Genomic DNA, 25,901 nt, shown 5'->3' on the forward strand with positions numbered 1-25,901 from the left:
TCAGGATTTTAGTTTTACTTGACTGCTTTTTCCGTCAGTCTGGCTCCCGCCTGGTCTGTTGCTGTGGACGTCTGGAGAATGTGAATGAGCCGGCCGTGGCCACTGCTGAGCCCTCCATCTCCCTAGGCTGAGAGGGAGGCTTTGCATGGAGCGGGCCAGGGATGCAGGTTTGCTCTGGGTTTCTAGGTTTCCTGGCAACAGGAAAATCTTTAAAAATGCTAAACCCTGAAACCTATGGTAGTGAAAAGGCCCAGTAGACTCCTGAGTCCTGGAAAAAGTCCCAGAATTCCTCTCATCGGGCTGATGGTGTTAATAAGAACCAGAGCATCAGAGAGGTGGGCTGCAAGCCCCTCAGAGGTACCCAACTGAGCATCAGTTCCTGCCTCGCTCTGGGAGTGAAATCAGGAGGCGGCAGAGAAAGGAGAAGCCTGTTTCTCCCAGCAGGCAGCTTTCCCTCTGGACACGGGAGGCTTGTGAACACATCCCAGCTGAGCTCCACGCTCCCTAACTCCTGTGGGACCCTCGGCCTCCGCTGCAGCTTTCAGCCTGAGAGGGAGGATGCCCCGGCCTCTGTGCAAGCACCCTGCTCTTGGACGGGCTTGCCTCCAGAGGGAGCCTGGGAGAGAACCACTTTCCTCAAGTCCTATCAGGACCCAGGAACACAGCAGGACCCGGGGTTGGAGAGCACCGCGGAACACAAGACGAGGACCTGGCCGGAGTTACCCATTCTCCACCGGCCTCCCGTCCCCTTTGCTGTCCTACCAGGAGGCAGGGAGGAGGGGCCCCAGCCAGAATGCCGGCCTTCCCCAGAGGGCCCCCAGGGACATGCTGGGAAGAAAGAAACCGATTCACTGACCAATACTGGTTTCATTTCTTAAATTATTCAATTCTTGGCCATCAAATTGTAACATTCTAGAGAGATCCAGGAAAGCACATTTGGCGCCAAGGGCTGTGCTGAGCCTTCTTACTCAGGGACAGCCTCAGCGCTGGGTGGCCAAGGTCCTGGGCTTGTAGACAGGGACAGCCTCGTCCCAGAGAGCTGGCCGCCCCTTGATGATGTCGGCTGCCTTCTCTGCGATCATGATGGTGGGGGCGTTTAGGTTGCCACTGACCACACTGGGCATGATGGAGGCGTCGACCACCCTGAGGTTTTCCACCCCGAGGACCCTGGTCTGCGGGTCCACCACTGCCATGGGGTCGGAGGGCTGGCCCATCTTGCAGGTGCACGATGGGTGGTAGGCGCTGTCTGCCTTTGCCCGCACAAAGGCGTCTATCTCCTTATCCGACTGGACGTGGCTTCCTGGCTGGAGCTCCTTCCCCCGGAACGGTGCCAGAGCTTTCTGTGCAAAAATTTCTCTGGTCAGCCTCACACACCGACGGAAGTCATCGATGTCAGTTTCTGTCAAGGAGAAGAAACAGGTTACATGCCTCCTCTTACCGTGCTGGCCTCGCTGGAAGATTCGCCACTGGGAGAGGCTCAAGAAGCTGCCCAAGGGGACACGGTTCAGGGACATGGAGGTCCAAGCCACCAGGTTGCCTGTCACCTACCCATCAGCAGTTACAGTGCAACCAAGCAGAGTCCCACGAAGCCCAAACAGACAGCATCCTAGACGGACACAGCTTGCCCCGGAGGCCCTACGTTTAAATCGGAGATCTGAATTTCCTTATCTATAAAATAGAGATAAGACTACACGTCCTGCCTCTGCCACAGCGTGAGTATTATTGGGCAAAACCTGCCCAGTGGGGACTGTGCAGTTTTGCTGTGCATAAAGAGGCAGGCCCAGGAGTGTAATTTGCTTTTAGAAGATACTCACAGGAACAGTAAGAAAAAGGTGCTGTGAGCTATCTATACACAGCCAGATCTCCTTGCGTCTCTTGGTAGATTGTTCTGGAAGCTGCAAATCCTGCCTACTGTGCAAGATGGTGTGTCAGGGTTACTTCAAGTGACCGAGGGCACTACATAGCAACACGTGCACGTTTACAGCCCAGGATAATGGGGTGGCAGGAGGACAGAATGTGACTTGTGTCTCAAAAATGGGGTCCAGGGGTGAGATTCAGGGACAAATATGAACCCCATAAAGGCATTCATTCATGCAGTCAATCCATCAACGACCCAACAAGCCCAGGTCTGGGAGAGACAAAGGTGGCTGAATTACCTGTTGACAAGTAGTTGGGTTGGATCACAGGGTGGTCATGGGGGTTGGCACTTCTCAGTTTGAGCCAGCCCACGCTTGTGCCCCGCATGGTCCCCACATGCACCTGGAAGAGCCCAGAGAGGCGGTGACCCCTGTTAACCCCCCAGCTTAGTCATTTAGAGAGGCCCCGGGTTTCCTGTGGTCCCTGGGACTCAACACCCAGAGTCAATTAAGAGCAGATACATTTTAAAATCTACCTGCATCTTACCAGCCCCACCCCCAACACACACAAAAGGCATCAAAACCACCTCAGTCCCTCTCTCCTGCTTCCTGGCTTTATACCTGATGCCTCATGTTCAGGGGCTGGCGGTCGCTGGGCAGAGCCGGCTTCATTGTCCATTTTTAGTATTCAGGACCCGGTGCAGCTGCCCCGAGCTGGGTGCGGGTGTGGCCTTGCTGTGCACCACGCAGTCTGCTTCACTCTACCTCTGGCTCCCCACCCCCCTTCCCTCCCCTCAGACACTCCGGGCAGCTGGAGAGCAGGGCACCGCCTTCTGGGCCGCCCACCCTGGAGGCCCTGCTGCAGTGGGGAGACGACCTGCTCACCTGGTAAGCCTCCTGCTGTGGGGGGACCCGCCCATGGTCGATCACCTGGGAAGGGAGGAAGTGGAACTGGATGTCCGGGTGGGGGACCCCAGGCTGGCTCCGGATGAACCCACCTGTTTCCAGATGGGCCGTGGCTCCATCCCCTGAGGATCAGAAGACGATGAGGCAGAGGAGCAAGTCCAGGCGTGGCAGGTGGGCCAGCCTCCTCTCTCCCGGGCACTTCCTCCTCCTCTTCCTGGCCTGTAGTCTAGTGCCTGGACCCAAGTCCTCGACTCTGTCCTCCTTCCCCGAGGTGGGCTCACCCAGCACCAGGGCTTTCGATATCAGCTCCATGCCAAGGGGCTTCAGCTTTGCCCCTTCCCCTGACTCCACCCCTGCCAACTGGACTGTGGGACCTGATGTCCTATGGGCATATCCCAAACCTACTGCAGCCCACCCTTCACACACAGGTCGTGATCCAGGTCAAGGCCCCCTTCCATCCAACCTCCCACTGTTGCAGGAAGGGGAACCCCTTCCAGGGCCCAAGAGTGGGCGCTTCTCTAATGCTCGGAAATGAACTGTCCGAGGAGGCACACGTGCTGACAAAGCAAAAGACTTTATTGGGAAGGGGGCGCCCGGGCAGAGAGCAGGAGGGTAAGGGAACCCAGGAGAACTGCTTTGCCACGTGGCTCACAGTCTCAGGTTTTATGGTGATGGGGTTAGTTTCCAGGTTGTCTCTGGCCAAGCATCTTGCTTGGCCCATGGTCTGACTCAGGGTCCTTCCTGGTGGCGTGTGCATCTCTCAGCCAAGATGGATCCCAGCGCAAAGGATTCTGGGAGGCTGGTCGTCTCTGCCCTCTTTCGGCCCCTCCCAAATCCTCCCGGTTAGTTTTCACCAGCAGCACCATGTTCTTTTTCAGGACCTCCTGTTGTGAGACACCTCAGGCAAGAGGCTATCATCGCGCCTGGCCAAGGCGAGTGGTTTTGGTTAATGGTTCCCTAACAACTCGAGAGCCCACTCTCGGGCCCTGGAAGGGGTCTCCCTTCCTGCAACAGCTGGCGACTCTGGTGGAATCTCTTCTTTACCACGACTGACATCCTGACTGCTCAGGTACCAGCTCACCTACCGACGGACCAGACCCAGAGGCCACCACTGGGACCCTCTTGTCTCTGATCTCCTCCTGACGCAGATGACTGGCCAGAGTGCCCCGCCCAGGTAAGGAACAAGAGACGTCGCTGACGTCTTTGCCCTTCCCTTCCCTCTCCCCTTCCTCTTCTCAACCCCTCCTATCCCACCCTCCTTTCTTCTGGATGCGGGAGTCTGGTTGAAGGGCTTCAGTTATCTGAGCGCCAGAGCCTGATCACCTCCGGTGGGCAGAGAACTTGAATTATCTGGTATCTAGTTTCTGGTAGGGCCGAGTTCCTGTCCTCCCTTCCTGGAAGCCCAGAGAAAAGTCCCGTAACACCTGGCAGGAGATGTCCGTAAGGCCACCCCTTTTGTTCCCCCCCCCCCCCCCGTCCTTCCCCTCTTCTTTCAAACTGCCCTCCTTTCCTCCCTTTGAAATCTCTGAAGACCTGAGATATTTCCATTTACTCTGTTCGTAGTACTTGGATCTGAAGTACTCTGTCTCTGTAGGAGGTTTTCTGAGAGACTGCAACCTTGTATTTAAGTGAGTGTCTGATTAGGACAGCGGTGCCTGTGTGTGTTTCGTACTCTGTGTTCTGTGCTGCGATTTGTGATGGCCATTCTGCCTTATGAAATGGGAAATTCTGGTTCTGTTCCACTGCAGAGCCCTCTTGGGAGAATTCTGTCTGACTGGAAAGATTTTAGCTGTGAGCCTATGACTAAGAAAAAGATGATATTCTATTATAACACTGGGTGGCCAGAATATTCTTTAGACTCCAGAGAAAACTGGTTTAGGTGAAACTCTTGAAAATTCCAAACTGGTTCTTTTTGCATATACAGTTAGAAAAGGGAAGCTTGATAAAACGTCGTTTCAGAATTCTGACCCTGAGGGAACAACTCCTTCTGAGAGAACTTGCTTTTCTCGCCCTGTGCCTTGAGACCAGGGCTCTCAGGATCACTTATCTATCTGATCTAGATCATCTCTAATTCCTGAGATTGAGGGGAAAAAAAAACAATGTGGAAGGAAAGCTTTCTAAATTTTACTTATTCCAACCATTATTTATAAACTAGTGAGTTTTATAATACCTGATTCATAACTAACTAAGTTCAGAAAATGAAGCTTTGAGATCTCTGGTTGTGTTTGTCTATATATCTGTGTGCGTTATATATATGTCCTTACCTTTGGATGTTATTACCAAAACTGATTTTTTAATGAGCTCTATTTAATTGGCTTAAGGGAAATTTAGTGCTTATATAAATTTTCAAAAATACAGAAGGTAACTGGCCAGAATTAATTTCAGGTTCATGTAAACTGGGAAATATTCAGTATTAAATTAATATCTGGTATTAAACTTAGTTTAAGTTTGTTAATTTAAATAGACATGTCTTTGTCATCAACATTAAGTATATAATACCTTTATTGTACCTAGGTTTACTAGAAGTCAAATAAGATCTTATTATATCTGTTGTAAATTTGTCAGCAAGGAACATAACTTGGTGTGATGAAATTTTTTAAGTGAATTAAAATACAAGTGAGATCAGAGCTTTTGGGTGAACTTTTTAGGAATAATTATATTTTAGGAATGTCTACGTGAGAATAATCTCTCCAGATACTTGGAAATATACTTGAAATTTAGAGTTGTTCTAAATTAAGTGATGGAAGTTATTGAATAGCTAGGTGGTTCCCAAATAAAATAAGATACTGAGACATCAATTACTAAACAGAGACACTAAATGTATTTAGGACTATTAACGAACATGTTTGGTGCCACCCTGAGATGTTCTCTATAAGAAAGCAAATGTTTTTAGAAATTTTCACTAGTATTTATGTTTACCAATCTACAGAATGCTAATGTAAAAGTTCATAACTGCTGGGACTTCCCTGGTGGTGCAGTGGTTAGGATGCCACGTTCCCAATGCAGGGGGCCCGGGTTCAATCCCTGATCAGGGAACTAGATCCCACATGCATGCTGCAACTAAGAGTTCACATGCCACAACTAAGGAGCCCGCCTGCTGCAACTAAGACCCAATGCAACCAAAAAAAAAAAAGTTCACAATTGCTTACCTCTTAGTTTTCACTAGAAAGTAAGGTTTTTAAGAGTTGAGGGCTCTAATTTAAACATGTAATTAAAGCTAATAGAAATAATAAAGGAAGCATTCCAGTGTACAGCAGGAAAGTAGGATGTGTATTTGCAGTGAAGAAGGTATGAGAATGGAATTGCATTTTATTAAAGGAAAAGAAAGTGAGTCTGTCTTAGAGCTGGTTGTTTCTCAGTGGAGAAGAGAATGGGGGGCAGACTAATATGGATACAGAAAGTGATGGAGGGTTTGTGGATGGTCAGGATTGGCTAGGTGCAGAGTACAGTTAATTAAGTGAATTTTGTTACTAAAAGCAGGCTGGTACAAGACTGGATCTGGTTTTCTCTCTTTAGTAAGAGGACAAAGTTTCCTTGGAACGCTGCTTTTGATAACAGATTGTGTGAGTTTCCGTGCCGTTAAGTGATCTGTATTTGCTTTTGAGATCTCTTGTAACTTTGGTTAAGGAATAAGCATTATCTCACAATGACCTATGATCTTATTTGACCAAGTGTTTTGAGACCTTTTGACAAACGTCCCAAATACCAAATTGTAATTAAAGTTCTTTTGACCTCCAGCTAACTTGGGGACACTTTAGAGGGTCTCTGAGGCATTTCAGAGAGAAATATTTAACTAGTAGTATTCGGTATGTTAAATTACATGGAGATCATTACCACACTAGGGATAAACCTACTTAGAATATACTGTGTGGAGAAACAGTATTAATATACACATTCTAGAAATTATATAAAGTTTCTGAAATTTGGATATGTCCTGGTATTGTTATAATATTAGTTATCTTAAAATGTTGTATGTGACAGAAACTTGGTTAAGCTTCTTTGTTAACCTTGCCTTTTTAAGACTTTTCGTCGTTCACGGGCAGTTAAACTGATGCTTTGCAAAACTGCTTCATCTTCAAGAAGATTCACAGAAAGGGCTTTAGACAAGTACAGGTTTCTGATAACTTTTAAATCATACTACTAAACTAGGTAAGACTTTTTTCTTTTGAGTAGCTATTTTATTTATGTCTTTTATTTATTTATTTTATTTTATTTTATTTTTGGCTGCACTGCGAGGCATGTGGGATCTTAGTTCCCCGACCAGGGATGGAACCCTTGGCGTCTGAACCACTGGACCGCAGGGGAAATCCCAGGTAAGATATTTTTTAACAGTCTAATGGAAACTGTTAACAAAAAGGATTAGTTACATAGGAGTGAGTAAACTGATGAACGTGGTTATAATTTTTATGGTTTCTGTCTGAAACATTACTAGCTTTTAATCTGTGTTTTCCAGATATAAAGAAACCCCCTCAAACTAATCATGACTTGCAGCAATTTGGTAAATTGTACCTTTGTAAGCAGAATTGAAACACTTCTCTTTTCTTTCTACCTGATCCCTCCAGAGATTGCAAACTCTTAGGTTCCCAGCAGCTGTATAAGATAAATTAGTAAAGCCACCTCCTAACAGGTGCAGGAATCTCGGGTTATTTTGCGGACCTCAAAAAGGGAGGGATTCTCCTAAATCTATAAGGCAAAATCTGTGACAGGCCCTTGGCCTGGCTTTCCTGGCCTTGGGAGGCCTTTTATCAAACTTAATTTGCAGACAGATTAATCTTGATTTGGAGATATCTGATAAAAATGAGGGTAATTTTAGGGAGAAAGAGACATTTCAGGGGATATCAAATTCTAATTCTGTTTATTGAGGTCTGTATTCACTAAGACTCACTTCTCAGATAGTTCCTTGCTGTTATGTTATATTGTTGCAAAGTTTAATTGAATTATTAAAAGGACGCTCTAAATTTGTTTCTGAAGCTTAACTCAGTAATCTATCTTTGGATTAAGATCAGATGCTCCATGATCTGCAACCGGAAGGTTAACTCCAGGCTATGGTCATTTAAATTTAAAGGCTCCCTTATGTTGGGGAAATTAAACTGTACTAGGGATAACCAGCCTAGTAACACTAGGAAATTGGGCTGGGTGCCCTGTGGACAATGCCAATATATAATGTCCCTTCAAGATAAGAACTGGTATACAACAGACTAAGTCAGATGAACTGGGATATACTGGGCTGCACCTAATGGAAGTTCTTGACTTAAATTTTTACATATGACCTTACTAATACTGCTAGCTATATTATTTTTTATATTGCCTGTTTTACAAAATTGTTGTTTCTTGCATTACCAAATGTGTGACTGAGCCTCTGATGAAATGATGATATATAGTTACATGAGATCAATGACCGTTATAGTGTAACTCTAGATACGGGAAGAAGCACGTCAGCATCGTCCCTCCTAGATTTAATCTAACTAGAAAGTAAAGTATTTTACCAAAAAACTACCTCCCTCATTCAAATAACATTTTCTACACTAGTATCAGACCAAAAAGGCCTAATCAAACTATATTTTCTCTCCTTCCTCTTTACCCTCACCCTAAGCATAGTTCTATTTAATTACCATGAGTAACCTCTATAATAACTACACCACCAATAGGCACTGACCAACCAGTGACAGTTACTAATCAAGCACCATAACTATACAACGCCACAATTCCTATAGCCTCTACACTAAAAAATCCAGAATCACCTGTATTATAAATCACTCAATCCTCTAGCCTGTTAAACTTGAAATACAATCTCCACTTCCTCATCTTTTAAAACATAAAATACCATTGAAAATTATATTATCAACCCTGAAGGAAATATACCTAAAACAGTCTTCTTAGAAACTCAAACCTCAGAATACTGCTCAGTAGCTATAGGCGTCGTATAACCAAACACTACCAACATCCCCCCTAAATAAATCAAAAATACTATTAAACCCAAAAATGAGCCACCAAAATTCAACACAATCCCACAACCAACACCACCACCCACAATCAACCCAAGTCCACCATAAATAGGCAAAGGTTTTGAAGAAAACCCCACCAAACTAATTACAAAAATAGTACTTAAAATAAATACAGTGTATGTTATCATCATTCTTACATGGCCAATGACGTGAAAAATCATCGTTGTTATTCAACTATAAGAACCCTAATGACCAACATCCGAAAATCACACCCATTAATAAAAATTATTAACAGTGCATTTATTGATCTTCCAGCCCCATCAAACATTTCATCATGATGAGATCTCGGTTCCATTTGTTTAGTATTACAAATCTTAACAGGCTTATTCCTAGCAACACATTACACATCAGACGTAATAACGCTTTCTCATCAGTAACACATATCTGCCGAGATGTAAACTATGGGTGAGTTATCCGATACCTACATGCAAATGAAGCCTCCATATTTTTTCTTTGCCTATTTATTCACATAGGACGAGGCTTCTATTATGGATCCTATACTTTTTTAGAAACATGAAACACTGGAATCATCTTGTGATTTACGGTCATGGCCACAGTATTCATAGGCTATGTCTTACCTTGAGAACAAATACTCTGAGGGGCAACAGTTACTACTAATCTCCTCTCAGCTATTCCATGTGTCGGCGCAAGCCTTGTCAAATGAATCTGAGGTGGCTTTTCAGTAGATAAAGCAACTCTTACACGCTTCTTTGCTTTCCATTTTATTCTCCCATTCATTGTTACAGCACTAACAGCTGTCCCCTTACTATTCTTTCACGAAACAGGATCTAATAGCCCCACAGGAATCTCATCTGACGTAACAAAATTCCATTTCACCCCTACGATACAATCCAAGACATCGAGGTGCCTCATTACTACTTCTAGTACTAATAATGTTAGTGGTATTTTCACCCAATTTATTAAGAGACCCTGATAACTACACCCCAGCAAACCCTCTCAAAACACCACCCATATCAAGCCAGACTGGTACTTCCTATTTGCATATGCAGTCCTGCGATCAATCCCCAATAAACTAGGAGTACTGGCCCTCATCTTTTCAGTCTTAATTCTACCACTCATCCCAATGCTCCACACATCCAGACAACGAAGCGTAACGTTTTGACCTCTAAAGCATAATATTTCGCTCTCTCAGCCAATACCTATCTTGAGTACTAGTAGCAGACCTATTAACACTACCATGAATTGGAGGACAACCCGTGGAATACCCCTTCATTACTGTCGGACAACTAGCATCTATATTATATTTCTTTTTAAATTTGAGTACTAATGTCAGTAACTAGCATCACTGAAAATAATCTCCTGAAATGAAGAGTGTTTGTAGTATATCTATTACCCTGGTCTTGTAAACCAGAAAAGGAGAATAACATTCTTTCCCTGAGACTCAAGGAAGAGGCTCCAGATCCACCATCAGCACCCAAAACTGAAATTCCACTTAAACCATTCCCTGAAACTTTGTTACGGGACATTTACAAGATTATTAAGTACCATGTCAGTATTAAAATAACCTCTTTTTACCATTAACTACTATGTACTTTGTGCATATATGCACTACCACATTACATGTACCTATTACCTTATCGTACATGATGCATTATATGTATAATGTGCATTATTTACCCCACGCTTACAAGCATGTACATTATCTTACTGACAGTACATCGTATGTACAATCGCACATTAATTATTTACCCCACGCTTATAAGCATGTACATTATCTTACTGACAGTACATAGCACGTTAAGTCAAATCAACCCTAGTCAACATGTGTACCATATCCAGTAGATCACAAGTGTAACCAGCGGGCTGCGTGAAACCATCAGCCCGCTTGGGGTGTCCCTCTTCTCGCTCCAGGCCCGTAACTTGTGGCGGTTTCTACTAATGAACTTTATCAGACAAGTGGTTCTCACTTCAGGGCCATCTCACCTGAAAGAGCCCACTCTTTCCTCTTAAATAAGACATCTCGTCGGACCAACGACTAATCAGGCCACGCTTACACATAACTGTGATTTCATGCGTTTGCTAATTTTTAGTTTTTAAAGGGATGCTGTGACTCAGCTATGGCCATCTGAGGCCTTAACACAGTCAAATAAATTGTAGCTGGACTTTAATTGAATATTATTTACCAACATCATCAACCATAAGGTGTTATTCAATCAATGGTTACAGGCCATAAGGAAATTACGGACACACATACACACACGTACACGTACATACACACACACATGCAGTAAACAGATGAATGACCTGTTTAACAAACCCTCTTTACCCCCCACTAAATCCCATGCTCTACATGCCTATAATGCCTTGCCAAACCCCCAAAACAAGGCAAAAACATATAAATACATGGGACTTAGCTGTCTATACTCGATAAACATGAACTGAATGCTCAGAATTAGATAGACCTAGAAAATAAACCCCAATCATACCACCAATCAACTACTTAGATATTTACCATTTATGCAGACCACTTCTATCAAAATTTTAACACTAAATCCGACATAAACCAACCACATACATATTACTTCACTATGTAAAAACAGCTTGTTAGCGTAGCTTAAAACCTAAAGCAAGGCACTGAAAATGCCCAGATGAGCTTACCAAGTCCATAAACACATAGGTGTGGTCCCAGCCTTTCTATAAATTTTTAATAAAATTCACATGTAAGCGTCTGTGCCCCAGTGAGAATGCCCTCTAAATCATTAAGATGAAAAGGAGCAGGCGTCAGCACGCTCATATGGGTGGCCCATAACGCCCTGCTTAACCACACCCCATGGGAGACAGCAGTGAGAAAAATTAAGCCGTAAACCAAAGTTCGACTAAGTTGTATGAACTGGGGTTGGTAAATTTTCTGCCAGCCACCGTGGTCATATAATTAACCCCAATTAATAGAAACTCGGTGTAAAGTGTGTTAAAGAGTGATACAAAATGAAGTTAAATTTTAACTAAGCTGTAAAAAGCCATAACTAAAATAGACTACGAAGGTGACTTTAGTATTTCCTGACTACAGGACAGCTAAGACCCAAAATGGGATTAGATACCCCACTATGCTTAGCCCTAAACCCAAATAACTACAAGAACAAAATTACTTGCCAGAGTTCTACTAGCAACAGCTTAAAACTCAGGGGACTGGGCTGTGCTTCCCACCCTTCCAGAGGAGCCTGTTTTATAATTGATAAACCCCGATAAACCTCACCAACCCTTGCTAATTCAGTCTATATTACCACCATCTTCAGCAAACTCAAGCATAATTATCATACATAAAAACGTTAGGTCAAGGTGTAACCTGTAGGATGGGAAGAAATGGGCTACATTTTCTATTTCAAGAATATATTTCTCACGCACGAATTATGAAAACTAAAAACCAAAGGAGGATTTAGTAGTAAATTAAGAATAGAGTGCTTAATTGAACAAGGCCACGAAGCACGCACACACTGCCCATCACCCTCGTCAAGTATTATAATAACTTCCTATAATCTATTAGCAAATACTAATCATACAAGAGGAGACAAGTCGTAACAAGCATACTGGAAAGTGAGCTTGGATAAATCAAAGCGTAGCTTAAATAAAGCACCTAGTTTACACCTAGATTTCATAATTTATGAATACTCTGAATGAAATCTAGCCCAACACCTCTCCCCATATCTACTAATATAAGCAGACTAAATAAAACATTCACTCAACATTTAAAGTATAGGGGATAGAAATTTAAAATATCCTCTGGCACTACACAGAAGGTACTCTAAGGGAATGATGAAAAAAGCATTAAAAGTAACAAAAAGCAAAGTTTACCCCTTGTAACTTTCGCATAATGATTTAACTAGAGAACATCTAACAAAGAAGTTAAATATGGCGAAACCAGACGAGCTACTTATGAACAGTTTATTAGAACAAACTCATCTATGTAGCAAAATAGAAGATTTATAAGTAGAGGTGACAAACCTGACTAGCCTGGTGATAGCTGGTTGTCCAGGAAAAGAATTTCAGTTCAACTTTAAAAATTACCAAAATAATTATAAATTTTAATGTATTTTACAATGTTATCTAAATAGGTACAGCTTTTTAGAAATGGATACAATCTTATCTAGAGAGTAAAAACAAACAACACCATCGTTGGCTTAAAAGCAGCCACCAATTAAGAAAGTGTTCAAGCTCAACAATAACTTTAATACCAACAACAAGCAAATCGACTCCTAGATTTGTACTAGACTAATCTATTGACCGACAGAGGCAATAATGTTATTATGAGCAACAAGAAGTATTTCTCCTTGCATAAATTTACATCAGTAACTAATAATATACTGATAATTAACAGTAAATAAATACAACTCAACATTAAATTATTTATTAAACACTGTTAACCCAACACAGGCAGGCACTCAAGGAAAGATTAAAAGTAAAAAGAGCTTGGCAAACGCAAACCCTGTCTGTTTACCAAAAACATCACCTCTAGCATAACTAGTATTACAGGCACTGCCTGGCCAGTGACAACTGTTAAATGGCCGCAGTATCCTGACCACGCAAAGGTAGCGTAATCATTTGTTCTCTAAATAAGGACTTGTACGAATGGCCACACGAGGGTTTTACCGTCTCTTACTTTCAATCAGTGAAGTTGACCTTACCGTGAAGAGGTGGGAATAACAAAATAAGACGAGAAGGCCCTATGGAGCTTTAATTAATTAAGCAAAAAAACCCTAATTAAACCACCAAGGGATAACAAAATTTTACATGGGGTGACAATTTTGGTTGGGGTGACCTTGGAACACAAAAAAGGCTCTGAGTGATTAAGTCTAGACTTACCAGTCAAAACATATCATCACTAATTGATCCAAAAAATTGATCAACAAGTTACCCTAGGGATAACAGCTCAATCCTATTCTAGAGTTCAGATCAACAATACGGTTTACGACCTCGATGTTGGATCAGGACACCCCAATGATGTAACCGCTATTAAAGGTTTGTTTGTTCAGTGATTAAAGTCCTACATGATCTGAGTTCAGACCGGTTTCTATCTACTACATAATTCTCCCAGTATGGAAGGACAAGAGAAATAAGGCCCACTTTAAAAAGTGCCTTAAAACCAATTAATGATATAATCTTAATTTAATTAATACATATAATATATTACTCAAGACCAGGGTTTGTTAAGGTGGGGCAGAGCCCGGTAACTGCATAAAACTTAAACCTTTACAACCAGAGGTTCAAATCCCCTCCCTTAACAAAATGTTTATAATTAATATCTTAATACTTGTTATCCCCATTCTTCTAGCCGTAGCATTCCTAACACTAATTGAACGAAAAATTTTGGGTTATATGCAACTTCAAAAAGGGCCAACTATCGTAGGACCATGTGGCCTATTACAGCCCATTACTGAGGCAGTCTAATTATTCACTAAAGAACCACTACGACCAGCTACATCCTCCATTTCCGTATTTATCATTGCACCAACCCTAGCCCTAAACATATGAATTCCCCTACCCATTTATTAATATAAGTCTAGGAGTATTATTTATGCTAGCTACATCAAGCCTAGCTGTATACTCCATTTTATGATCCGGATCAGCTTCCAACTCAAAATACGCATTAATTGAAGCCCTACAAGCAGTAGCACAAACAATTTCATATGAAGTAACACTAGCAATTATTCTTTTATCAGTCCTCTTAAGAAACAGGTCTTTTACCCTCTCAACCTCCATCACAACACAAGAGCATTTATGAAAAATTTTCCCATCATGACCCTTAGCTATAATATGATTTATTTCCACTCGAGCAGAAACTAACCGAGCTCCCTTTGACCTAACAGAGGGAGAATCTGAACCTGTATCAGGCTTCAACATAGAGTATGCAGCAGGCCCATCTGTCATATTCTTCTTAGCAGAATACGCCAACATTATCATAATAAACATTTTCTCAACAATCCTATTTCTAAGAGCGTTCCATAACCCCTACATACCAGAACTATACAAAATCAACCTTATCATCAAAACACTATTACTAACAATTTCTTTCCTATGAATTCAAGCATCCTACTCTCGACTCTGATACGATCAACTAATACATTTACTTTGAAAAAACTTCTGACTACTAACACTAGCCATATGCATATGACATGTCTCACTACCTATTATAACATCAGGCATTCCTCCACAAACATAAGAAATATGTCTGATAAAAGAGTTACTGTGATAGAGTAAGCTATAGAGGTTTAAACGCTCTTATTTCTAGAATCATAGGAACTGAACCTGTGCTTAAGAATTCAAAATTCTTCGTGCTACCACATTACACCATAATGTATAGTAAGGTCAGTTAAATAAGTTATTGGGCCCATGCCCCGAAAATGTTGGTTTATATCCTTCTCATACTATTAAACTCCATCATCTCAGGGACCATCATTGTAATAACCAGCTCCCACTGACTACTTATTTGAATCGGTTTTGAAATAAATATACTAGCCATTATTCCCATTACAATAAAAAAGTTTACCTCATGAGCTACAGAAGCATCCACTAAATAGTTTCTAACACAGCTACCGAATCCATATTACTTACAATAGCCGTTATCACTAACCTATTATACTCCAGCCAATGAACTATTACAAAAATCTTTAATCCAACAGCATCTATAGTAATAGCAATAGCCCTAACCATAAAACTAGGACTATCTCCATTCCACTTCTGAGTACCTGAAGTTCCACAAGGCACCTCATTAACAGCATGCTTAATCTTATTAACATGACAAAAACTTGCACCCTTGTCAGTATGATACCAAATCTCACCATCCATCAGCCTAATATTATCCATATCCATACCATCTATTATAATCGGAGGATGAGGTGAACTAAACCAAACCCAACAATGAAAAACTACAGCTTATTCATCAATTGCTCGCATAGGGTGAATAACAGCCATTATGCTGTAAAGCCCAACTATAACAATCCTTAACCTACTAATATATATCATAATAACACTTCCCATATTCATACCATTTACAGCTCAGTCACCCCCACACTACCACACACAAAATAAGATACCCATTATTACAACCCTCATTCTCATCACCCTATTATCAATAGGAGGTCTTCCTCCACTATCAGGACTTATGCCTGAATACTCATTCAAGAAAAAGCAAAAAATAACAATATTATTTTACCCACACTAATAGCTATCACAGCGTTACTCAATCTGTACTTCTACATACGACTCACGTATTCTACAGCACTAACTATATTTCCCTCTATAAATAATATAAAAGTAAAATGACAATTTGATTTGACAAAACAACTTTCCTACCAACAGTAACTGTAATGTCCACAATACTCTTACCCCTTACACCAGCCCTTTCAGTACTGGACTAGGAACTTAGGTTACACAGACCAGGAGCCTTCAAAGCGCTAAGCAAGTATAAGCTACTTAATTCCTGCTCACTAAGGATTGCAAGACTATATCCTACATCAGTTGAATGCAAATCAAACACTTTAATTTAAGCTAAATCCTCACTAGATTGGTGGGATTACATTTCCCACGAAACTTAGTTAACACCTAAATACCCTAGTCAACTGGCTTCAATCTACTTCTCCTGCTGCAAGAAAAAAAAAAAAAAAAGCGGAAGAAGCCCCAGCAGAATTGAAGCTGCTTCTCTGAAGTTGCAGTTCAATATGTAAAATGCACCACAGCACTTGGCAAAAAGAGGACTCAACCCCTGTCTTCAGATTTACAGTCTAATGCTTTCTCAGCCATTTTACCTACATTCATCAACAGCTGACTATTCTTAACTAACCATAAAGATATCAGTACCTTATATTTACTGTTTGGTGCTTGGGCTGGAATGGTAGACACTGCCTCAAGCCTGTTAATTCATGCTGAATTAGGCTAACCTAGAACACTGCCAGGAGATGATCAGATTTACAATGAACTTGTAACAGCCTATGCATTTGTAATAATTTTTTTTATAGTTATGCCTATCACAACTGGAGGCTTCAGAAACTGACTAGTCCCACTAATGCTGGGGCACCCGATACAGCCTTTCCCCATATAAATCATACAAGCTTCTGATTACCTCCACCCTCCTTCCTACTACCACCTGCATCATCAATAGTTGAAGCCAGTGCCGGTACAGGCTGAACCGTATATCCACCCTTAGCTGAAAACCTAGCCCGTGCTGGAGCTTCAGTAGACCTTACCATCTTTTCCCTACATCTAGCAGGTGTCTCCTCAATTTTAGGTGCTATTAATTTTATTACTACAATTATTAATATAAAGCCACCCACCGTACCCCAACATCAAACACCACTATTTGTAATGATCCGTTTTAATTACAGCTGTATTGCTGCTATTATCATTACCTGTATTAGCAGCCAGGATTACTATGCTATTAACAGACCGAAACCTGAACACAACCTTTTTTGACCCCTGCGGGAGGGGGTGATCCAATCTTATATCAACACCTATTCTGATCCTTCGGACAACCTGAAGTCTATATTCTGATTTTACCTGGATTTGGAATAATCTCACATATTGTAAATTATTATTCAGGAAAAAAAAAAAAAGAGACTTTTGGATATATAGGTAAGTATGAGCCATAATATCAATCGAATTTTTAGGATTCATTGTATGAGCTCACCGTATGTTTACAGTAGGTACAGATGTTGACACACGAGCATATTTCACATCAGCCATTATAATTATTGCTATTTCCGCAGGAGTAAAAGTATTTAGTTGACTAGCAACCCTTCATGGAGGTAATAGCAAATGATCTCCCACCATAATATGAGCCCTAGGCTTCATTTTCCTTTTTGCAGTAAGTGAATTAACAGGAATTGTCCTAGCTAACTCATCCCTAGACATTGTCCTTCACGACACATATTATGTAGTCGCACACTTCCACTACATATCAACAGGAGCAGTACTCACCATTTACGGGAGGCTTCGTACACTGATTCCTACTATTCTCTCAGGCTATACACTCAACTCAACATGAGCAAAAATTCACTTTGTAATTATATTCGTAGCTGAAAATATAACCTTCTTCCCACAACATTTCCTAGGTCTATCTGGAATACCATGACAATATTCCGACTACCCAGGTGCATACACAAAATGAAATACTGTCTTATCCATAGGCTCATTTATTTCACTAACGGCAGTAATATTAATAATTTTCATAATTTGAGAGGCATTAGCATCAAAACGAGAAGTCTCAACAGTAAAGCTAACATATCTCCCAGGAGAATTTGGGAGGGGCAAAAGGAGGAGGAGAAGATCAATCTACCAGAGTCCTTCTCGCTGGAATCCATCTTGGCTGAGAGACGCACGCACCACCAGGAAGGACCCTGAATCAGACTATGGGCCAAGCGAGATGACTGGCCAGAGACAACCCAGAAACTAACCCATTACCGCAAAACCTGAGCCTGCGAGGCACGTGGCAGAGCGGTTCTCCTGGGTTCCCCCAGGCTCTCTGCCTTGGGGTTCCTTCCCAATAAAGTCTTTTGCTTTGTCAGTACGTGTGTCTCATCGGACAGTTCCTTTCCGAGTGTTAGACAAGAGCTTACTCTCCGGCCCTGGAAGGCCCTGCGACACCTGCACCGCCTCCTCCTCAAGGTGCTGCAGTCTCCCTGGCCCAACAAATTCATTCTTCAAGCACACCCAATGCCTAGCCCCGGGGCCTTTTGCACGTAAGTATTCTTCCTGCCTAACAGACCCCCTGCCACCATTCTCCAGTTTAACATCCTAATTATTCCTTCACTGTACTTAAAACTTAGCATGTTTACTTAGTTTCCTTCCATTGTCTCCACTAGGGCGTAAACTCCCTAAGAAAACCTGCCTTATTAGCACTTCTCACCATGTAGCACAGCACACGGTAGGTGTGCGAGAAATGCATGCTGAGTGAAGAAGATTTCGAAGCACTACTTCCTGGCCAAACTCAGTACTCTGAGACCCAGCTAGAAACCGCATGGAAAATGCTGAGAAATAGAAGCTGTAGTCCACCATCAAGTGCCCTTTCTCTGCATTTTCTCCTGGCCCCTTGGGCCCCAGGCAGTGTCCAGGATGAGGCCATCCCTATCCATCCATCAGGAAGGGCAGCACCCAGCCCCTGCAGAGTCACCCCGGGCAAGCCCTGTGTATCGCGTCTGGTCCTCACACCAACCTGCCACACGGGAACGGCATATCCCCATTTTGCAGATGGGAAAACTGAGGCTCAGAGAGCTGAAATAAATGGCATAGCTCAGCTTTGAACCAGCAATCTGGAGCCACAGCCCGGGCTAAGCACCTCAGGAGGGAGGCTGTGCCGCCCACAGAACATCTCTCCCAAAATCATGGAGGAGCACACCCACCTGTGAACTTCCAGAGCCACTCCAGGCCAATCCGGACCTTCCTCAGGGGCTTTTGTGCTGAGTGGAGGGTGATGGGGGAGGTGCACGCCTGCTGGATGTATATCTCCAGGTGGTCTTGGAGGTTCTGGCCAACTCCTGAAACCGGAGGGGCTGGTTAGGAAAATGTCTCCCAAAGGGGCTTAGCTGGCCTCTCAACATCCCCTGGTTTTGAAAACTTTTCCTCCACCCACTTATCTGCCAGGCCAGCTCCTGCTCATTCCCAGGGACACCACTCCCTCACTCCCAGCCATGTCTGGCCCTCTCAGATGCTGCCAAAGCTGCCTACCCTTGACACTCGCTCCCAGGGCAGCACCTGTAACCATCCAGGTGCCTTCCTGCTAAGCCAGCACCCTCCACCGGGGCAGTGCCCACGCCTCCAGCGGGCACCACTCAGTGAGCTGTCCCGGGACGGCTGACCCTGCACCCTCACCCCTGGCCTGGGGAAGAAGGGAAGCAGGCCTGTCATGCTGTGCAGACCCAGCATGAGCCCATCCAAGCTCAAGGGGACACTGGGCGGGTCACTGTCATGGACCGGCACTTTCAAAGACCTCTTATGATAAAGCTTCAAGCTCTGGGAGCTTGAGTTATAAGAGAGGGCAAGAGGGACAGGGACAGGCTCCAAAGGGCATCAGAAACAGTCTATGAAATAAATATTAGGCCGGGAGAACCATCTGAACATGAACAGCATGTCAGGGTAGCTGGTGTGTCCTGAGGACGGAAAACACAAAGGCCCCGACCCCTCTTGCCACGCGGCTGCCCTGTTGACCTGCCTGAGCCGGGCCCAGTGGGCTTTACGGGCAGACGCTCCCTGCTAGAGGTGCCTCGCTGCTGAGAGGGACGGGATGTCTGGGGAAGGGAGGAAAACGACACAAAAGCTTGGGGTTTCGCTGGGGGTAGGAGTCCAGCGAGGCCTGGGGGACCTTCAGGCTCGTGGGAACAATGTGACAGTTCTGAGGAGCCCTGACTCCTGTCCCCTCCCCACTCCATGCTAATAAAGTATAATAAACTTTTATTTAACAGGGACACCTCTGGGGCGCAGTGGGGAAGGGAGCTCACCAGGAAGGTGGCACACCACCGGGATGCCCAGTTGCTTGAGGTCGTCTGCATTGCCCACGCCCGACAGCATGAGCAGCTGTGGAGAGTTGATGGCACCTCCACTCAGGATCACCTCCTTGCTGGCGAAAGCCTGGAAGAGGCGAGGGGCCAGGCAGCTCACACTTTCCCAGAAAAGCCAGTCAGAACCCCAAGAACACGGCCTTGGCATGGCGCACCCACATGGTGGGTGGGGATCCTGCCCACAGGCTCCAGAGCAAGGAAGAGGATGCTCTGGGTGCCACTAGGTGAAAGTAGCCCACACGTGCAGCTGTGGGTGTGTGTGATCATACATCAAGTGTGGTTCATACTCTGATATATCCTGCAACAGCCTGACAGTAACGATGGTCTTAAAAACAGGACTGTAGAGCTTAAATGAGACAAATGGAAGCAGGCACTCAAACAAGCAGTTTAAATAAAGCACATGGTGAGAGAGATCTTCACGTGGGATGCAGAACAATCCCCACATGCTCCTAAGTGGAAAACAGCACAGTGCAGAAATAGGGAGTGTGATCACAGGTATGGTTTTTAAAGCCTCTGATATAAACCTATCAATTTCTGGACAAGTGTGGAAGGCAATAGCAGAAAGGGGTTCATGGGGGCACTCATGCCCGGGCACCATGGGCCCTGTGCAGGTGGCTAGACTGGGGCTTCCTCACCTCTGCCAGGCCACCACCTCCTGGGGACAGTCTTTCAGGCTGTTGCCACCAGCCGCTCACTCCTTATCATCATGTTGATGGCGACAAGGACGTGACTCCTGCCCACCCACACTGACTGAGCGTGACCACGGGGTCACTGCCCACTCCCTCCCTGCCGTGTGAGCTGCCCATTTGGTGGTAATTCACTCACCCTGTGGCTCTGGCCGTTCTTGATGTACTCCACACCCACTGCACGGGTACCTTCAAACAGCACCCTGCTCACAAATGTCTGGGTCTCAGCCGTGAGGGTGGGGCGGCTCAGTGCCGGATGCAGGTACGCACAGGCCGTGCTCCAGCGCTTGCCTGCAGGACAGAGCAAGGAGATCAGTCACAGCCCCAGCCTGTTCCCTAGGCACCTATCGTGGAGGGGGAGGTAGGGAAGGACTGCAGAAAGAGGAAATTTGCCCTTCCCCTGACTGTGCAAGTTCTGCCTTCAAAGGAAGGCTGAGACCAAAATACCCTGTCCAACTGACATCCACATCTACCTGGGGCCCCTGGATGCAGGTGGGAAAACATCCCTCACCCTTGACAGGACGACAGAGACCAGGAGTGGCTGATAATGAGAGCCCTGGGTCCACCCGGGCCTTGCCTCTGCCCTGCTGCAAGGCCCGTCACTGCTCTGTGCCTCAGTACGCCCATCTGTAATAAAACTTGGGGCTGTGTGGCCGGAGAGCTGCCTCGTCATTCCACACCAACAGGGACCAGAGGATGCCCAAGGGGTCACCATCTCCGAGTCACTTCTCATTGGCTTTGAATGGTATTCTGTGGCCTGTCGCCAGTGTAATCTGTCATATCCCCTCCACCTCAAACCAGTCCCAGTCTGTCCACACTTACTGACCATGACAGGTGGGGGCAGGAGGGTCGGGACTGTGATAGAGCAGCGTTTCGTTTTTAGAGGAGGAACCTGGGAGATGGGGAATCGGAGGCCTCGCGCTACCTTCGTGGATGGTCATATCCATCCAGCCGAAGCCCTCTTGCTGGAAGCCGTTCATGTCCTCGGTGAGGGGGTAGCCGGCCTCCTGCGCCGCCTCCAGGAACGCGCGGTGCAGCGGGTGGCCGCTCTTGCCCCGGGACACCCGCAGGGGGCCGTCGCCGCCGCGGTACCTCCCGGCACCCAGCTCGTGCGCCTGCGCCTTGCGGAAGTAGGGCAGGCAGTGCGCGTAGTCCCAGCCCGCCGCGCCCTCCCGCTGCCAGCGCTCGTAGTCCTCGGCGTGCCCACGGATGTAGACCATGGCATTGAGCGACGACGAGCCGCCCCAGACCCGGCCACGTGGCCAGTACAGCACGCGGCCGTCCAGGCCCGGCTGCGGCTCCGTGTGGTAGCACCAGTTGTACCTGTCATCGCACAGGTTGGCCACGAGGGCTGCGGGCATGTGGATCTTCCAAAGGAGCCGCTTGCTCCCCGCGTACACATCCTTGGGCCCGGCCTCCAGCAGCAGCACTCGCGTGTCGGGGTCCTCCGTGAGCCGGCTGGCCAGCACGCAGCCAGCGGAGCCCGCACCCACCACCACGTGGCTGTACTCACCCCCAATCCGGGGGCGCTCGCTGGCCAGAGCACGGGTGCCCCGGGGCCAGTGCTGCCCCAGGGCTCCCCGGGGGCCCAGGCTCCCTCGCCTGCAGCCTCGAAGGATGCACCACATGCTTCCAGCCCAAGTCCTCTTACTTCCACGGGGCGAATGTGATGATTCACTTTCCCTAAACCAGAAAAAGAGGCTCTGAAAAGTTTAACTCAGCATGCACTGCAGAATCAGCCCACAGCTGGGGCAGCAAAGGGCCCCTGCAGGCCCGCCAGGTGCCTGCCGGGCGCTGGGTGGGGCAGGCCTGGCTGGCACGTCACTGCCCGCCCTGGGGAACCAGGAGGAACGAGTGGAAGCACAAGCAGGATTATCAGTCCTGTGGGACCGACGAGCAGACGGCTGGGGGCACTGGAGTGGGGAGGTCCCCAGAAAGGCTTCCCTGTGACATCTGTGCATGAACCCGGAGGCCGGGCAGGAGTCCACCTGCTGGAAAACAGGGGCTTTCCAGGTTTACCCTCACTCCTCATCTGTTCAAGACAGTAAGACAGTTGCTGAGTCCCTACCACGTGCCAGGCACCATTTCCTCTCTAGCAATACTCAGAAAACAAGGCATCTGCTCTCAAAACTGATGGTCTGGGACTAGGGAGACAGACAAGACTTACATAAATAACCAAAGGAAGGTCAGGGTGAGAGGCTGGAGACTAAAGAGCTCAAAACCTTTGACCTAAGGGCCCCAGAGTGCATGAGAGGGCTTTTCAGCAGGTGATGGGGTCAGAGCTACAATCTTTCAAGATCACTCTGTTGAGTGCTGGAGTTTTAACAAACACCAATAACTTCTGGAGGATCCTTTCCCAACAATGTTCATATTAATCCCAACATGCTCAGTGCACAGAGGTGGAAAAGAGTCAAGATATCCCATCAAGACCTCCACTGACACAGGAACCTCTGAGAAAGCCCCACCCATGAGGCTCAGGCACACAAGGCCCACTCAAGACTGAGGTTGCAACAGGAGAACTGGAAAACCTCAGCAAAACCCTGATAAATCCCTCGACCCCTTCCACGAGCCTATATCAAGTAACAGCAGCAGCCTATCACTGGAGGCAGACTAAGAGGTGAGAGTGGAGAGAAAGGTTCCACCCCACTCACCCCACCCCATTCCGGCAGGCACAGGAGCAAGAAGCAGCAAGGCCTCCTAAAAGCTAAATCTGAAGCAGGAATTCTGAGAAACTTCCAGCACTCCAGGCCTCGTGCTAGCACAAGGCAGCAGCAGCCCACGGCACAACTCCCAACTGGGTTGACTCAACACTCCACAGTAATGACCTGATAGAATAAAAGGCATGCCCTTTTCTAGGCATAAACGCTATTTACCTCAGTCCCTACTATCCTGGTACACACAAGGTCACGCATTCAATAAAAAAATTAATAGACACAGAAATAAGAAAAAGAAATGACTCATTATAAAGAGAAAAATAGTTAACAGAACCAGACCAAGGGGACCCATCCAGACGTTAGAACTATCAAACAAAGACTTTAAAATAACCAAGTTTAACATCTTAAAAGATTTAATTGAAAAGGTGGACATGTTGAACAGACAGGCAATTTCAGCAAAAAGTTGGCAACTATTAAAAAAGGCACAAACAGAACTGCTAAAAATTAAAAAACAATTTTAAATTACCAGAAATGAATAAGTTGACTGGACATAGAAGAGCAAAGAATAAGTGAAACCGAACATTAGGTTAATAAAAATTATCCAAAGGGAAATAAAAAGAGAAGAAGGAGTGAAAGAGGGAGAGAGAGAGAGAAAAGAGCAACTGAGAGCATGGGATGATATCAAACTGTCTAAAGTATAGACAACTGGAGTCCCAGAAGTAGGAAAGGGATAAAGGGAAAAAAGAAGAGGGGGAGAGAGGAGAAGCAGAGGGAGAAGGGAAGAGAGAGGCAGAGAAGGACAGAGAAAGAACAGGGGAGAAAAGCTATCTGAAGAGATAATTGCTAAGACTTTCCCAATATTAATGCAAGACAAAAACACCAGAGATTCAAGAAGCTTAGAGCATCTTCAGCAAGATCAATACAAAGAGAGACACATCTAGGTACATCACAGTCAAATTGCGGAAACCCCAGAAAAAAATCATCAAAGCAGCTGCCCCCCCCAAAAAAACCATATGTACAGAGGAATAAATTTAAGAGTGGCTGCAAACTTCTCATCAGAAAATTTACAATACAGGATCGGATCTAGATGGTGGGGGAGTAGGACAGGAAGCTCACCTTCTCCTGCAAATACATCAAAAATACATCTACATGTGGAACGATTCTCACAGAATACCTACTGAACGCTGGCAAAAGACCTCAGGCTTCCAAAAGAGCAAGAAAATCTCCACATCAGTGAGTAGGACAAAAGAAAACAAGAGAGAGAGAGAGAAAGGAATTGGGGCAGGACCTGTGCCCCCAGGAGGGAGCTGTGAAAAAGGAAATGTTTCTGCACACTGCTAAGTCCCCTCACTGGCGGCAGGGACTGAGGGCTGAGGCTTGGGCTTCAGAGGTCAGACCAGGGAGAGGACTGGGATTGGCTGTGTCAAGGAAGCCTGTGGGGGCCAGGGTGTGCTCACCACAACTGAGGGAGTATGGGAAGAAGCCTGGGCCTGCCAGAGAGGCAAGGCGCCACTGTTGGGTGGCGTGCAAAGAGAGGGGCAGGGCCGCCATAGGAGCTTCTCTCTCCATGTAGGGCACCTCCTACTGGAACTCTGAGGGCAGGTGCGAGCCACCGTTGCCACCTTGGACTCCAGAGACGGGCATGGACCGTTGCTGCCACGGAGGGTCCCTTGACTGGGCACCAAACACTGCCCCTGCCTTCCTGGGAGCCCACGTGGGTCACACACCTGCACACCCCCTGTCAAGGGGATAACGGCCAGTACACGCTAAGGAAACAGACAGCAAGCATCCAAACCAAAAACAGCCCTCACACCAAAAAAATATTAAACCCACACATGCCACATAGGGATGCTCCCGCATATAAATAGCCCTCCAAGACTACAGTAGATAACTGTTTCTCCTAAACTCACAGAGTAAGAGAAATATAAGCAAAATGAAGAAGCAGAGGAACCACTCCCAGTTAAAAGACCAAGAGAATTCCCCTGAAGGGACAAGCAATGAAACAGACCTCTTCAGTCTAACAGACACCAAATTCAAAGAAGAGGTGAACTAACACAACATTGTAAAGCAATTAAACTCCAATAAAGATGTTAAAAAAGGAGGTGAAAATGAAAATACTGAAGGAATTAAGAAAGGCTATCAGAGAAATGCAGATTACTGTAAAAAAGGAACTAGAAACTATAAGGAGAAGCCAGGAAAAATTAGAAAATTCATTTGCTAAGATGAAAGCTGAGCTGAAGGCAATGATAGCAGAATGCACAATGCAGAAGAAAGAATAAGTGATCTGGAA

The 25,901-nt window shown here is 45.4% G+C and overlaps 1 protein-coding gene across 1 annotated transcript in view; it reads right to left on the reverse strand.

Annotated features, from left to right (window-relative positions):
- Positions 1–847: 847 nt before the first annotated feature.
- Positions 848–25,901, reverse strand: part of CHDH (choline dehydrogenase) — a 69,685-nt gene continuing 44,631 nt past the window's right edge. The window contains exons 2-8 of the mRNA XM_024746287.1: positions 21,883–22,640; positions 21,097–21,248; positions 20,212–20,341; positions 19,117–19,251; positions 2,742–2,884; positions 2,157–2,259; positions 848–1,399 (exon numbers count right to left, since the gene is read on the reverse strand). Coding sequence (XP_024602055.1) covers positions 981–1,399; positions 2,157–2,259; positions 2,742–2,884; positions 19,117–19,251; positions 20,212–20,341; positions 21,097–21,248; positions 21,883–22,585 — 1,785 coding nt within the window. The 5' untranslated portion in view covers positions 22,586–22,640 and the 3' untranslated portion in view covers positions 848–980. The remainder of the gene's footprint in view (positions 1,400–2,156; positions 2,260–2,741; positions 2,885–19,116; positions 19,252–20,211; positions 20,342–21,096; positions 21,249–21,882; positions 22,641–25,901) is intronic.

The sequence above is a fragment of the Neophocaena asiaeorientalis genome, unplaced genomic scaffold (genome assembly GCF_003031525.2).
Source record: "Neophocaena asiaeorientalis asiaeorientalis breed wild unplaced genomic scaffold, Neophocaena_asiaeorientalis_V1.1 scaffold251, whole genome shotgun sequence".
NCBI lineage: Eukaryota > Metazoa > Chordata > Mammalia > Artiodactyla > Phocoenidae > Neophocaena > Neophocaena asiaeorientalis.